Genomic DNA, 14,219 nt, shown 5'->3' with positions numbered 1-14,219 from the left:
TCCTGCATCAAGTTTTGCCTCTCAAAAATCTCTTCTACAACATTAACTCGAAATCCAGTCGCTCTGCACCCTTAGAAGATGATGCATTTTAGGAAGCAGCCGTGCAAATGCATAGGAGACCTTGACATCCCCAGAACGAAAGTCCCAATGACAGCCGTTGCTGACAGTTATCTGATCGCTGCTCGCTACTCATCAGAGCACACCCTACACATAACCTACATCTCTTAGGGCCACGCATGAAGTTTCTGCAGTGCACGAGTGCGCACGTACGTGTTAGCCTGAACTCGCTGCTGCCGTGCAACCTGCACAGCTCAGCATTTAACTGTTCCACGGACACGGGGCAGAGGGGAGGAGAAAATTTAAAGAGCTGGAGGGACGCATCAGTTTGTACCTACAACCTCCAAGGGCACAAAGAAAATGAGCCAACTTCAAGACTACATTCCCAGGCTTAGAGCTAGCCACATACCTAGGCAACTCATTGAGAAATTATGTAAAAGCACAGTCCTGACAGTCAGGCTTGAATTAGTCCATTTTTCTAATCTCTATAAATCTGATGCTTTTCATTCTGAAGATTTATACCATTATCATTATTTTTCTTTACAAACTAACTCCATTGCTTGTCCTAGATAAATATAGGCACAATTCTGATCCATATTTTGAAGGGTATTTCTTTCAAATCACCCTCTCTATTTAGCTATCCTAAATATGGCAGCCTGGAACATTACAGTACTGAAGACCTACAGAATTACTTGCACAGAGATTCTTGCAATGTTTCTAACCCCAGAACACAATTAGACCGAGCATTTACAGAGCACAACGAGTATCTGACTACGCGGTGCATTTGTGTACTAGCAGGGGTTGAGAGCTTCCAAGTAATCAAAGGGATTTATTTTAGGGAAAGACGCATGACTACGTATTCTAAACAGCTTAGATGAACTCAACCGAAACGGTCCAGCAAAGCACATGTCCAGGCAGCCTGTCAGAGACACACAAGCAGCGTTTAATGCACAGGCGCAGCGCACTACAACGCCGTGAAAACATTCACAACTCACTGCCTGGTGAGCGAGCGAACAGCTCACTGCGGTCACGCACCAGTGAGGAGTTTCGGGTTTGGTTCGGCAATGAACTGCAATAACCAGTCCCTTGGGAACCAGGAGTCACAGACTACACAAATCAAGTTGGTTGGTGTTAACTATTGATACGGACACTCAAGAGCAGCTCCCGAGGGAGCGACAGCGGGGGCAATGCTCCTGCTGCTCCTCCCTCGCATCCGCAGGCAGCGAGCCGCACGCTGCGCCCGACGGCAGGGATGAGGACACAGACGTGCGTTTACGCAGCAGGCGCACCCCAAGCCCTGCTTCTTGACTGAAGCACTCCAATGGCTCACTGTAGACCACTGTGCCTCTGGATCTCACTACTGGGGACAGGACCAGGTCACCCCTTCAGCGGGGACAGCACGCAGCCTCGGCCATTGCTTGCTGGGTATCACGCTGTTCATCACCCTCCCAGCCCCTCCGGAGTCACCCTTACCTCCATCAGCGTACGTCTCGGTGCCATAGCCATCCTGCAGGCCGTTGTTCCAGGTACCTTCATACTTGGCTCCGCTGCTCATGCTCTGCCTCGCGCCATACCGTCCCTTAAAGCCATGGGTCCACTCGCCTCTGTAAACCCACCGTCCTTTGGTCTCGATTCCTAAGCCATGTCTCTTGCCTTGGGACCAGTAGCCTTCGTAGGTGTTACCACTGGGCCACGTGTATATGCCCACCACTTCAAAGCCGTAGTTCCAGGACCCCGAGTACTCGCCCTGGCCCTTGGGGCCGGTGCAGATGCCGTGCCCGTGGGCTTTGCCCCCTTCCCAGCCCCCGCAATAGGCGCCTCCATCATCGAAATCAAACCTGCCGCCGCTCATAGTACCCCCCCGGTGCCCCCTCAGCCGGGCAGCTCTCCCAGGGGCAGAGCTCCGGGGCGCGGGGGCGGCTGCCGCATCCCCGGAGGAGCCGGGCTGGGCGCCGGGAGCGGCCGCTCCTGCCTCGCCTCGGCCGGCCGAGGGGCCGGGGAACGGGAGGAAGGAGAAATTGGAAAGAAGGGAGAGGGGCGGGCCGGGCCCGAACACCCCCCCCTCCCCCGGGAGGGTCAGCCGAGCCGCGCCGCTACCTGCCCCGCCGCCGCGGGCATGGGGCCGCGCCCGGGGAGCCGAGCCCCGCGGCGGAGAAAGGGGGTCCCGGGCCGGCCGCGCTCCCCCGCCCCGGCCGCCGCTGCCGGCCCCGTCCCGTCCCGCTCCGCTCTCCTCCCCCGCCGGGAGAAAGGTCAGCGCTGCCCTAACAAGGCCATCGGATCCCAGGAGCTGCTCCCAAAAATAACCCCCCGGAGCCCGGCCTCCGCCTCGGGGCCCTTTTATGAAGGAGGGAAGAGACACATCCCCCCCCCCCCCCCCCCCCGTCCCCCGCCCCGGGCAGGAATCCAGGCGGAGAAGAGGCTGGGAAAGTGGATGTCTGCTTAAAATAGAGCCTGGGAAGGGGGCGCGTCGCTCCCTCCACGCCGCCCGCCCGGGAGCACCGGCAGCCGCTCCGGGAGAGGAGGGAGCGGGCGGGCGAGCCGTGCCCTGCTCCGCCGGAGCCCCCCGGAGGGCCGGGACCGGGAAGGGAGCACGCTGCGCCTGGGGCAGGTTTGCTCGCACCCATGTTTAAGCGGGCAGAGCTAGAGCAAGGAGTAAGATGACAGCCGTTGCACCCCGATGACAGCGTGCATCCTACTCACCTACGGCAGCCGAACTCCCCTCCGTGCCCGCTGCTTTTAAAGTGAACTTCCAGAGCTGCTTTGGGGTAGTGAAAAGGATCCACAAGTAGTCATTGCCCCCTCTCCCACACAACTCACCAAAATCTCACTCTGTTTGACAGCTGGCAGCATAATTTAGTCTCACTGTGTTTGGAAAAGATGAGACCCTACCCTTGGGACAGGTGCAGGCACATTAAGAGCAGTGACTGTCCACCTTGCTTGAAACAATCCAGGTCATCACACACAGGTGGCAGAGAGGACAAGGGATGAAACACCAGGTAACAGGCTAATCCAGGCCCTCCCTTCTTCCAGCCACATCTGTCCCATCTCCTAAAGACATCGTCACAGCAGGACTGTGAAAAGGTGACCTTCCCCTCACTGACCACGAGCCGCCGAGAAGCTGCAAGAGCTGTGGGGTGAGACCGTGCTATCAGCAGGCTGTGCTCTGCCCTTTGGGACGAGCTCCTGAGACCCACGCTGAGCTCTGGGGCAGAGCTGCCACAGACAACAGCAAGTTTCAGACTCACGTAACACAATTCACAACTTGGACAACCTCCCCATCGGTGTTTCCACAAAGAAAAGGCATAGAAAAAACCATACAGTACATAACTGCAAGAAAAGCTAAGTACGTATACACAGCACAAACTACAAAATACCTGCAGGCACAGGTGAGGAGGACCAACTGCCCACTATAAAGCTAATTGCAAAAGGAATGGGCACTTCAGTAAGGGACTCTGACAGGACTGAGAAGTGCAGCTTGGCAGAACTAGCCTTCTAAGGCTTTTTTTTTTAAGTCAGATTTTGAAATTGGCTCAAGTTGGATTTTTTTTTTTTTTAAAGCTAAACTTTTAGCTACTCAGTTGTGCTTTCGAAGTTTTCTTTGCACAATTAAGGGTTGGAAATTCACATTTTCTCAAAGCAAAACCAGAGGGTTTTGTTTTGTGGTTTCTGGGTAGACCGAAGCATCTTAAAATGCCCCGCAGTAACAGAAGGGAAAGCGTTAAGGCAGCAGTTGCAGTTACCCGTGATCTTCTATTTCACAGTGTTCCAGCACTTACCAGCCCAAAGATGTTGTAACTGCCCTAAGAGGATGCCAAGTTCAGGAGCACGTATTTATTTACTTAGCAACTTCTCCTAATTACATAGCACAGTTGTGAAGTGATACTACACTGTTTAAATGTTAATAACTTATGCAGATGATAGTATTTAAAGAGCTTTTGTTGTCCACTGCCTAACACAAACTTAGTACCACCCGGAGCTAGTCTGATTTCTTCCTTCTGGCAGAAAAAGCCAAACATTCTCCTCTGAAGGCTGAGGAGGCTCGGAGGAGCCCGCTGCACCCGGCCAGCCCGCACCCAGCCTGGGGGTGACCTCTAGTGGCACAGCACTGCTCGCCTCCCTTCCCAGTCTGCACCAGTTCACACCATCTCCCTTCCCAGTCTGCACCAGTTCACACCATCTCCCTTCCCAGTCTGCACCAGTTCACACCATCTCCCTTCCCAGTCTGCACCAGTTCACACCATCTCCCTTCCCAGTCTGCACCAGTTCACATTTTTTTTTTTTTTTTTTTTTTTTTAACATTCCCTCCTGGATTTCAACCCACTTTCTGTAACATGCTACCGCACACCTGACGTTGCAATCCTAAACCCTGCAGGTACAGGTCTGTCGTGACTGACAAAAAAATGGTAAAAAGCAGCACGGTTTTGAAAGGCATTCTCAGCCCCACAAGGGTGGTGTGGCTGCTGCCTGCAAGCATTTGGGAACAGTAAAGAATAGTTATTTGAGAAGTAAGGTCATTTTGCACTTTGCAGCCTGTTGTTGCAGACAATAGTTACCAAACAAGTGCCTTGAATTCAGAACAGGGGTGGCAGAAATTCAGCTATTTAAGAGCAGAGAACTGGAAGGGAGATGTGGGACCCAAGTATGCTCTGCAAGGGATAGATGGCACTTCAGAACTGGCAAAACAGGTAAATTTGTGTGGCCGCTTAGTTCTACGATACTAGGTACTGCCACAGAAATGACCAAAAAAACCCTCAAAAGTAACAGCAAAGGATTTCACAGGGAAATGTTTGTCTCTTTCTTCTCCAGACCTTCCAGGTCAGAAAAGTTTGGGTACTCCAAATAGTAAAGACAAATTTAACACAACTCATCTCTCCCTCAACAAATCATGTTATTTGATGGGATGCTCCTTTGCTATACACGTATTTATAAAAGCCAGATTGTGCCAATGCACATGAAGTGTGTCAAGCTGGTTGTTTCTGAAGAAGTAAATTTCAGGAAGAACGCAAAGCTGGACAAGGCATCTAAAGTGCCAATAGTTTAGTAAAAAGACTGGAGGGGAGGAGAAATAAAAAACAGTGCTCAAGTTTTCCCTGCTGTGCAGCTGACAACTATTCACTCAAGTCTATGGGTCTTAATATTGAAGGGTTATACTTGGTGTCATAGAGCAGGCTGAACAAAGCTAAAAAACCCTAAAAAACCCCCCAAAAACCCAGAGTGCATGAATTAAGACCACTGAAGTGAGCAAATTCTGTTTCTGCCTTCATAAAAACCACACTGAACAGAGTCCATCATCTCAATTTTCCTTTGGTTAACTGCAGAAGCAACCCCCCTGAAGAAAGCAGGGGATTTCTCCTGCTGCAGACAAGTCTCTAAGGCCTGTTGGACATTCAATAAAAAGTTACGCTTGCTTTACATTTTCCACTAACCAACACTACAGAGATCAGAACCACCTCCTGAAACAATCTCACTTTGATCGTCCAAGTTTCTTTTCTCATCAGGCAGCCTAGCAAGCAAATGTTATGTTAACCTAATAGCATCTGACTACATTGACATTATCAAAGATAGGGCAGGATCAGAAATAAAGCCTCAAAGGCACAAAGAAATAACAATGGCACCACCCAAGAAAAGATGACTCTGTCTCCTGTATTTGCCTAGAGCAGTGCTAGTACCAAGGGGAGCACAGGAGATGGTCACGCTCCTTTATGAAACAAAATCAAAGGCACAAGCGGCCAAAACCGCAAGCATAAGTGTTACAACCTGAGGTCAAAACAATTTCAAAGAAGCTGGTTTCTCACAGTAAAAGCTTTAGTCACCAAGCAATCTAGAGATTCTTCTTCAACAAACCAAAACAAGAGGATTTTGAAAACAAAGCAGAATTTCCCAAGTGTTGGATCTCTTAAGAACAGGCAGGTTCACTCTAAACACATTCACTTCGTTATCTATTCCAAGCTTAAATTATAATGCTTAAGCTAAAGTGTTTGCCCATCTTAAATAATGAACAGTAACTAAGATGCAAAGAAGTGTTTTTATTGCAAGCACAGCGAGCAAGGCGTGGGTTGTGTCTCACATGAGTGTGACTGAGGCCAGATTTAAACCAGCCACCCTTCTGGCTTTAGTGCGCATTGCTGTCAGGTGTACATCATTTCTGCCATGTGAGACATTTTCTTGGGAATATACAAGTAATATTCCATGTATCCTGAAAGATCTTCAATAGTCACATCATCCACGAAAGCCCTGGCTTGCTCAGAGCAAGAGCGTGGAGAACTTGAGGGAGTTCTTGATGACAAAGACTGGGAGTGATCCTCAGAAACTGTTCTTCTATCAGGTGCCAGTGGAAGGGTGTTCTGCAAGCCAGAGAATTTGTACACTTCCATATCTTGCCATCGTTTACACTGACAGGCTTTATCTGCACATGCACAGGGCTTATTCGTGTTCAGCCTGGACATTGATTGAAAGTCAGAAAGCTCCACAGTCTTCAGGCTTGCTTTGGATACTAGAGAAACGGCGGCTGGAGAGTTCTCCCGTCTGTTCTCTGACACCAACCGCGTAACAGAACCTCCCAGAGACTCAACATCGGTTCCCTTCTGGCCAACATCAGGAGCAATACTGCCTCGTTCGTGCACACAAGCTTCCTTTGGGGCTGGCATCCCAAACCCACTGCTGTCGTCCTGGGCATCAATCTGGCTCTTGTGCACAAGCTGGTTGCATGTTGAATGGGATTTTGTGCTGCAATGGATAAACTTTGGAGGATGGAGAATTGGAGACTTGGAACGCCTGCGACGCTGGGTTCTCACAACTCCTCTTGGAGGCTTCTTCACAGACCTACCAGGGAAAGATACAAAAGGGAGTGAAAATTCACTAAAACACTTATTGCTAGATTACAAATAATATCGGGAAAAATCTCTACTGCATTTATATCGCATGCAAGAGCTTTAACCTCAGAGTATTTGCTCAGGGTATTCTGCTATCTTGAAATTTGACTTTGTTCTAGTCAAGAAACATGAGAAATGAAACCCAAAATGCGTGCTTTTAAGGTTAGAAAATGAGTAAAGCACGTGAGACATGACAAAATAACCTCAAAGAGAAGGACAAAGCACAAGATGACAGTACAAAACTAGTGAATCAAGGGCAAAGGGTGGGTTTGTTTCAGCAGATGAGTGTGAAGTTCTGCATAGACACTCCAGAAACCAATTATTTATTTTAATCTAGTTCCCAAGGCACAGTGAGAGCTTCTGCAGCGTCAAATGATTGGAAGAGATGCATACATGACTGTCTGATTCAAAACCAGCAGTTCACATTTATATTAAGAAATGTCTATAACGCTTAGCAACCTATAGCTGAACAGCGTTCCCTTTCACTTCATGTAATCATAAATAAGAATAGTAGTCACGTATGAGCAGAAAAAGGCGGTGTAGAGTATTTAAAATAGTCCTTTAATGAAGAAAACTTGGGTCCCCTGTTTAGGGGTGTAGTTCCTAGAAACCTTGTCTATTTAAAATTCCCTTTGCAGGCCGTATCATCTCAAGTAGCCTGACAACCCCAAGCTTCTCTTACCCATGCCAGGTTTCCTTGGAAGTGCACACATTCTTAGGTTTGGTTTCCTCTGCCACTGTTCTAACTAGTGCTCTTGGATTTGTCCCTTCACCCACAGAGAGAGAAGCAGTAGATCTGTGAAAGATACAATGAAAAGTTAACAGCCTAGACTGGTTAGCATTATCAATACGAAAAAAATTATTAATCTCCTTTCCCAGAAAAGATTGCTCCAAATCATTTACAATTCGGCTTAAGAGACCTGCCCAGAAAGAAGACTCAAATCAGAAAGATAGTGTTTACCCATTCCTATCTCAGAAGTTTGTATAACGGACTCTTTCACCAAACATGATGCCATTCAGCAACTAGGCTGCAAACCTAAACTCCACATGTCAACGACGAAGCACACACAATGGCTAAATTTCAGTTTCCCAGGAGAGGGGAGGGGAAAAACACCATCACTGACGAGACACGTCTCTTTTTCCAGAGACAAATAAGTCATTCTTTCCTAAAAATAAATGTTCTTTGGACATAAATAGACCTTGTTTAACTGAAGAACACTTAAGCCTCTGTCTAGGACAACATAAGCTAAAACTCTTCATACTATTGCAAATTCAATCACTTGAACAACAGAGTTGTGACAGATCTTCAATTTCTATTCAAGCCAGAGACCTTAGAAGATAGTTACTAATTTTTCTGGTGCTATAAATTCATCCCAAACTCCCATTTTCAAGGAGCTGTAATAATCCGAAGAACAATTTTTCCAAGTTGTGACTTCACATATTACACTGGAATTCACAAGGAAATTATTTTCCGAATCCTGTATTAAACTAGTTTGTAAGCAGGGGGGATTCCCTGAAAAGTGAAAATATGTCCCCACACACTGATCTAGGATAGGGTTAACTGATATTTAATAGAGTCCAAACTGTTCGTCAAACGTCCGCTATTTTCCATTTAAAGGATAATGAACACAGAACAGAAAATTGAAAGCCAACAGTAAAAACTCCAAACTAATTGAGTATGCCTGACTGCGGGGTGGGACTAGAAATACTGAAGAAATGAGAGGCATTTACGCGGTGATTAATTTCTAATGGGTTTAATTACTTACATGAAAGTTAACTTTAGATGCTCATCTACTTGCAATCTAAGTTCTAGAGTAATTCTAGTTACCACTGTGACATTTACACACTGCCTTACCTACGCTTTCATTTCAGTCACCAGCACAATTGCATCACAGACAATAGCTTACCAAAACACAGTATTATCCAAGTAATACGTAATGGTGTACATTTGTCAGCAGAAAAAACATTATATAGAGGTGTCCCATCCCCCCGATAAAAATGACCATCACACAGAAGACACATGCTGCTTGTGTTCTTCTACCTGGGACAGGGAAGCTAAGTGCCACGTGTCGGATTTCCCACAAAACAAGACAACACAAAAAGCATTCTTTCCCATTTAGTGATTTTGGTTATAAATAGGAAATTTGTAAGTGACAGCATTGAAAATAGTTTGTGTGGGAATCATGCACTGAATCTAACGCTCTCCTTTACTGACACGGAAAGAACATTTCTCTCCTGGGAAAAGATGGGAGTTTATTCTCATGACAGGCCTCTAGAGCCATGACAATACGATAACTTCAACAGTGGAGTTCTAGTGCCATGGACATAACCTCTGGCAGCCAGACTCATGCCAAAATTCATTTCAAGCATGTTGTCAACCGCTGACTATCGTTAGGTTTCTTTCAAGCCTGTTGGGAGCTAACAGCAATAAAACAAATTACAATTCCTTGAGAAGTGCTGTGAATTTATTTCAGTTTGTTTAACTCAAATGAAGGCTTTCAGTGCCTAACCTTTGGCAACTCCCTCATTCCTTCAAATTTAACAGCAAGGGTGTTCCCTTCAAGTCCATTTGTAATACGTTAACTCTGTACCTCCCTGTGGTGTTACTTACCCTGCTGTGTCAACTCTTAGCTTTTTGAATGCTGTCTGCAGGCTTTCCTCTTCTCCATCCTTAGCTTCCGTTTTCATTATCGGGATGGCCAGGTGGTGACAGAGTTACCATGTAACTGCTACAAGCAGAAAAAAAGACACATGAAAATAAGGACGGATGCCTTGTTAAAAACATTAGTTGCCCAGCAGCATAATACATGAAAATAAACTCAAAATAGCACACTGAGCGCACAAAGCTGAGGTCATTCTAGTAAAACATTTTTGAAAGTTGATTCAGAACAAGCTTTATGATACTCAAGAATGGAACAAACAGTCTCTTGTACAACTGCATAGGTGAATTAGCAATTTAAAGTCGATAGTGTCTTGCACATCCATTACAGTCTAGACAGACTCTTCTATTTGTCTTACAGTGTTACCAGAATAACTCCAGAAGAGGTGAAAGGTGAGAAGGAACAACGCCATTAGAAACAGTCAACTTTCTACAACTGCTATTTCCAACTTTGGGACTTGATGTTACGTATATACTTTAAAAATCCAAACCCAACAGATTTTTCTTAAAACAAGTTAAAGTTTTAAGCTAAATGTTTTGATCTTATGTCTAGATCCCAGCAAGAGTTACACGATCCTACAGCACATATTATTTTGATTGCAAATAGCCATTAAAATTTTCTGATATCAGCTCTTGAACAAGTTCAAATGCAAATAGAGTACAAACGGCAAACAGTAAGCCTTGTTTTAAATAAAAAAAGGCATTTATAAAAACTGGCTGATGTATTTTTTTTTAAATCTACCCTGGCCATCATTTAATCTAGCAATAAAGGAATCTCTAACCTCTCTTAAATGCAATGCTCTTCAGTGCCTCACAGTTCTGCAATCACGTGCACATCCTACACCAGCCACATTTCTGCTAAAAAATACTCAATAAAGATTTGCTTCCTTAGCACGAGCTTTGCTTTTGCTAAGCAGAAACCACCGACAGTGGCAAGTCTCAGTTCTACACCAGACTACCTCAAGCTCAGTATTTGTTTAAGTTTACCCAGCTGATTAGCCTGCTTCATTTAATGTTTTTGACTTGACTACTACTGGGAAAACAGGGCCATTTGGTACAGGCACCATTACTGCGAGAGCCTTTGGTCACACTGTATGGGTTGTGACGAGATCAGCGTCTCAGTCTTTTTTTTTTTAAAATGACAAGGTTGTCATACTTGACATTCTACAACAAGTCTGGTTTGATAGACAAGGGGAAATTGTCTACCTGGGCTTTAGTAAGGCTTTTGACACCATCTCCCACAAGACCCTCTCAAAGAAGGTGATGAGCATAGGCTGGATGATCTGTCAGGTGGACTGAAAACCGGCTGAATGGCTGGGCCCAGAGGGCAGTGATCAGTGGCACAGAGTTTAGATGAAGGTTGGTAACTAGCGGTGTACCCCAGGGATCAATACTGTGTCCAGTTCTGTTTAACATCTTCATTAATGATGTGGCAGAGTGTAACTTCAACAGGTTTGCTGGTGACACCAAACTGGGATAAGTGGCCAGTATACCAGAGGGTCACGCTGCCATCCAGAGGGGCCTCGACAGGCTGGGGAAAGGGGCTGACAGGAACCTCACGAACTTCAGCAAGGTGAAGTGCAAAGCCCTGGCCCTGGGGAGGAACAAGCCCGTGTGCCAGTACAGCTTTGCAGAAAAGGCCCTAGGTGTCCTGGTAAACACCAGGATGGAGGTGAGCCAGCAGTGTGCCCTAGTGGCAAAGAGAAGGAGATGATCCCTCCCTCTATTCAGCACTGGGGAGTGCTGTGCCCAGCGCTGGGCTCCCCACGACAAGAGAGATGCTGACATGCTGGAGAGAATCCAGTGAAGGGCTGCTACGGTGATGGAGGGACTGGAGCATCTCTCCTATAAGGAAAGGCTGAGAGGGCTGGGACTGTTCAGCCTGGAGAAGGCTCGGGGGGGATCTCATCGATGTATATAAATACCTGAAGGGTGGGCACAAAGAGGACAGAGCCAGGCTCTTCTCAGCAGCACCCAGTGACAGGACCGGAGGCCACGGGCACACCCTGAAACGCAGGAGGTGCTGTCTGAGCACAAGGAAGCGCTTCTTTGCTGTGAGGGTGAGCAGGGGGGTTGGACCTCCAGGGATCCCTGCCAACCTCAACCATTCTGCGATTCTCTATCTTCCTGAACCTCCAAGAATCCGTTACAAAGGTAACTATCCAAACCCAGCAAATGATAACAGCTCCTGTAACACGAACACACTTATACAGAGCACTAACTCTACCTAATAATACAGCAATAATGCCTATGCTAGTACTACATTTACCAACTAAGCACCAGCTTTTTTTGTCGCACGGAAAAGAAAAGGTCTCGGTGAAGAGAGAGGAGTGATGAGAACGTCTGCAGCTCAGTTACTTGTGCAGATATAGAGTGGTAATTTCTGTTCCCTCACAACCTCATTCCAGTTGGAGGTGGCAGCTCTCCCCGCTGTTGTTTCGGCTGCTGGCTCTGCTATGATTTCATCCGGACGCCCTGGACTGCAGACAGCTATTATGACACACGCAGAAGGATAATGTATTATAACAACTTCACGGCACATGTTGTCCAGTGAGTCAGACAGCAGGTAGACATCAGAGGATGAAGCTAACACGCAGACTGACAACATGATGCTCATCTGAGCAAGTTGTTATTTTAGGTACTTTCTTAGTTAAATACTACTGCTGTGGTGAAACATGTGGTCCCTACTTCAGAAAGTGTTTTTTTTTCTTTCACCCAAACAGAAGGTTCTTTAAAATTAAAAGTTCAGTCTACACCCTTTTTTATTTGTAAATACCAACCCCCTATACTATATAAGCTTAGCAAGAAAGTGATAGTAAAACATTTTTAAGTCACTGTATGTTATTCATAACATACTACTAGTCTTGGAATAAATATTGTATCATGCTGCCCTTCATCACTGACACAGTAAACCCTCAAAATGACGCAGAATTTATTCAGATAAAAACCCACTCACTCTGTGATAACTAAGTATAAGCTTAAGCATTTTAGATGCACCAGCCAACTAGCACCGATACCAAGAAAAAAAACCCTAATCGCTGTGAAAAACAAAGTTTAACGTTGTGTCAAAAACCACGTGGAAACTTACGTTCTTCATCTCCTAGGAAAACACACATCCATCCCTTCCCATTTTATCTTCCGCTGCGTCCCAGCGGTGCGGGACTACGAGCCCGGCTTAGCGCCCTCGGACAGATCCCCCCGCTCGCCAAGCCGTGACGGTGCAATGCACTAACACGTGCACTCGCTTTTAAAGACGGACACGCAAAGGGATTAAAAGCTCCGAGACTTTGACGGCCCAGGCCCTCAGCAGCCCGAGCAGCCCCCCCCCGGGCCGGGACAGGCAGCCCCCCCCCCCGGGCCGGGACAGGCAGCCCCCCCCCCCCCGGGCCGGGACAGGCAGCCCCCCCCCCCCCCCCCGGGCCGGGACAGGCAGCCCGCCGCGCTGCCGTGGGGCGGCACACGGAGAGGGACCACCGGCGGTCCCCCTGGCCGCCCACAGACGGCTGCCGCCCGGAACCGCCCTCCAGGAGCTCCACAGGCTTTCCCGCCCCCCCCGTACCTGCCCGCCGCCACCCCCGGGGAGCCCCAGGCCCCGCGGCACCCGCCTTTTCCCCCCCACAGCTCCGAGGCGGGGCCCGGCGGACACCCCGGTCCCGCAGCTCCGGGCACAGACGCAAACGCTCAGTCCCGACCCTCAGCGGGACCGGGGGCAAGGCCCAGCCGGCGGCGGGGGTGACTCAGCACAACTCCCGCGCCCCGCCGGGGCTTCCCCAGAAGCCTCTACCCCCGCGAGGGGACCAGCGGCGGCCCCGGAGACCCGCGAGGGACGGAGGGAGGGACGGAGGGAGCCACCGGCACTAACCGCCGGGGGAGGGAGGAGAGGCCCCGCGCGGCGGGAGGACGCCCCACCACCCGCTCTCACCCACTCACCGCGCTCGCCCGAGGGCCCGTCCCGCTGCTCCGCCGCCTCCCGCCGGGCCGCGCCGCCCGGATGAGCCCCTCCCTCCACCGGAAGCCGACGGCGGCCGGGCGGGGGCGGGGCCGGCGCCGCTCGCGCACGCGCTCTCGGTAGAGCGGAGGAGCTGGGGCTCGGCGGGCGGTGCGCTCGCGCATGCGCTTCCACGCGGGGCGGTGACCTCACTTCCTGTTGTGCTGCGCGCCTCCTCGAGCGCGAGGCTGGTGGGGCGGCGGTGAGTGGCACCGCCGGGGGGGCGGGGGGAGGCCCGGGCACCCCCCACACCACACACACACCCACACACACACACCCCCACACACACCCCCCCACACACACCGGCAGGGCCGCCCGGCGGCTGCGGAGGGGCGGCCGCGGCGTGAGTTGCCGGGCGGGCCGGGGGGAGAGGGGCCTCCGCGGGCCCGCCCGCCCGGGCGGTGAGGAGAGGCCCCGGGGGAGCTGGCGGAGCCGTGACAGGGCGCGGGTGGGGCGAAACCGCGGCCCCGGGAGATGGGGCGTTGCGCTGCCGGGGGCTCCGGAGCCTTCCGGGAGGCACGGGGGTGCGGCGGCAGTGGGGGCCGGTTTCGGCTCTGGCGTCGGTTCCTCTCCCCTCGGCGGCGTGAGGCACCGCAGGGACGAGCCGTGCAGGGCGGGGGCGGTGCCCGGCGGGCCCGGGCTC

At 49.7% G+C, this 14,219-nt stretch overlaps 2 protein-coding genes across 3 annotated transcripts in view; both read right to left on the bottom strand.

Annotated features, from left to right (window-relative positions):
• The window catches only part of JPH2 (junctophilin 2), a 33,990-nt gene extending 31,700 nt beyond the window's left edge, over nt 1-2,290 (bottom strand). The window contains exon 1 of the mRNA XM_075768382.1: nt 1,531-2,290. Within this exon, the coding sequence (XP_075624497.1) occupies nt 1,531-1,909 (379 nt within the window). The 5' untranslated portion in view covers nt 1,910-2,290. The remainder of the gene's footprint in view (nt 1-1,530) is intronic.
• A 3,773-nt stretch (nt 2,291-6,063) lies between these two features.
• Nucleotides 6,064-13,668, bottom strand: LOC104639639 (oxidative stress-responsive serine-rich protein 1). Of its 2 annotated transcripts, none has more exons than XM_075768325.1 (4): nt 13,511-13,668; nt 9,541-9,655; nt 7,612-7,725; nt 6,064-6,879 (listed from the first exon to the last, which is right to left on the bottom strand). In XM_075768325.1, the coding sequence occupies exons 2-4, from the start codon at nt 9,615-9,617 to the stop codon at nt 6,186-6,188; spliced, it is 885 nt and encodes a 294-aa protein (XP_075624440.1). In that variant the 5' UTR covers nt 9,618-9,655; nt 13,511-13,668; the 3' UTR covers nt 6,064-6,185. The 2 variants fall into 2 exon arrangements, with proteins under 2 accessions (XP_075624440.1, XP_075624441.1); XM_075768326.1 differs by having other exon boundaries at nt 9,541-9,658; nt 13,519-13,631.
• Between the last annotated feature and the right edge of the window lie 551 nt (nt 13,669-14,219).

This window comes from Balearica regulorum, chromosome 16, assembly GCF_011004875.1.
Source record: "Balearica regulorum gibbericeps isolate bBalReg1 chromosome 16, bBalReg1.pri, whole genome shotgun sequence".
NCBI classification, from domain to species: domain Eukaryota; kingdom Metazoa; phylum Chordata; class Aves; order Gruiformes; family Gruidae; genus Balearica; species Balearica regulorum.
The sequence above is the reverse complement of the archived record's forward strand: the minus strand, read 5'-3'. Positions and strand labels throughout refer to the sequence as shown.

Bases quoted from the DNA above. Each gene is read 5' to 3' on its own strand.
- LOC104639639 (XM_075768325.1), bottom strand. From the start codon at position 9,617: ATGAAAACGGAAGCTAAGGATGGAGAAGAGGAAAGCCTGCAGACAGCA. The intron at 7,726-9,540 runs GTAAGTAACACC...TATCTTTCACAG, and splicing joins CTAAGAGTTGACACAGCAGG to ATCTACTGCTTCTCTCTCTG. The intron at 6,880-7,611 runs GTAAGAGAAGCT...TTTCCCTGGTAG, and splicing joins TCCAAGGAAACCTGGCATGG to GTCTGTGAAGAAGCCTCCAA.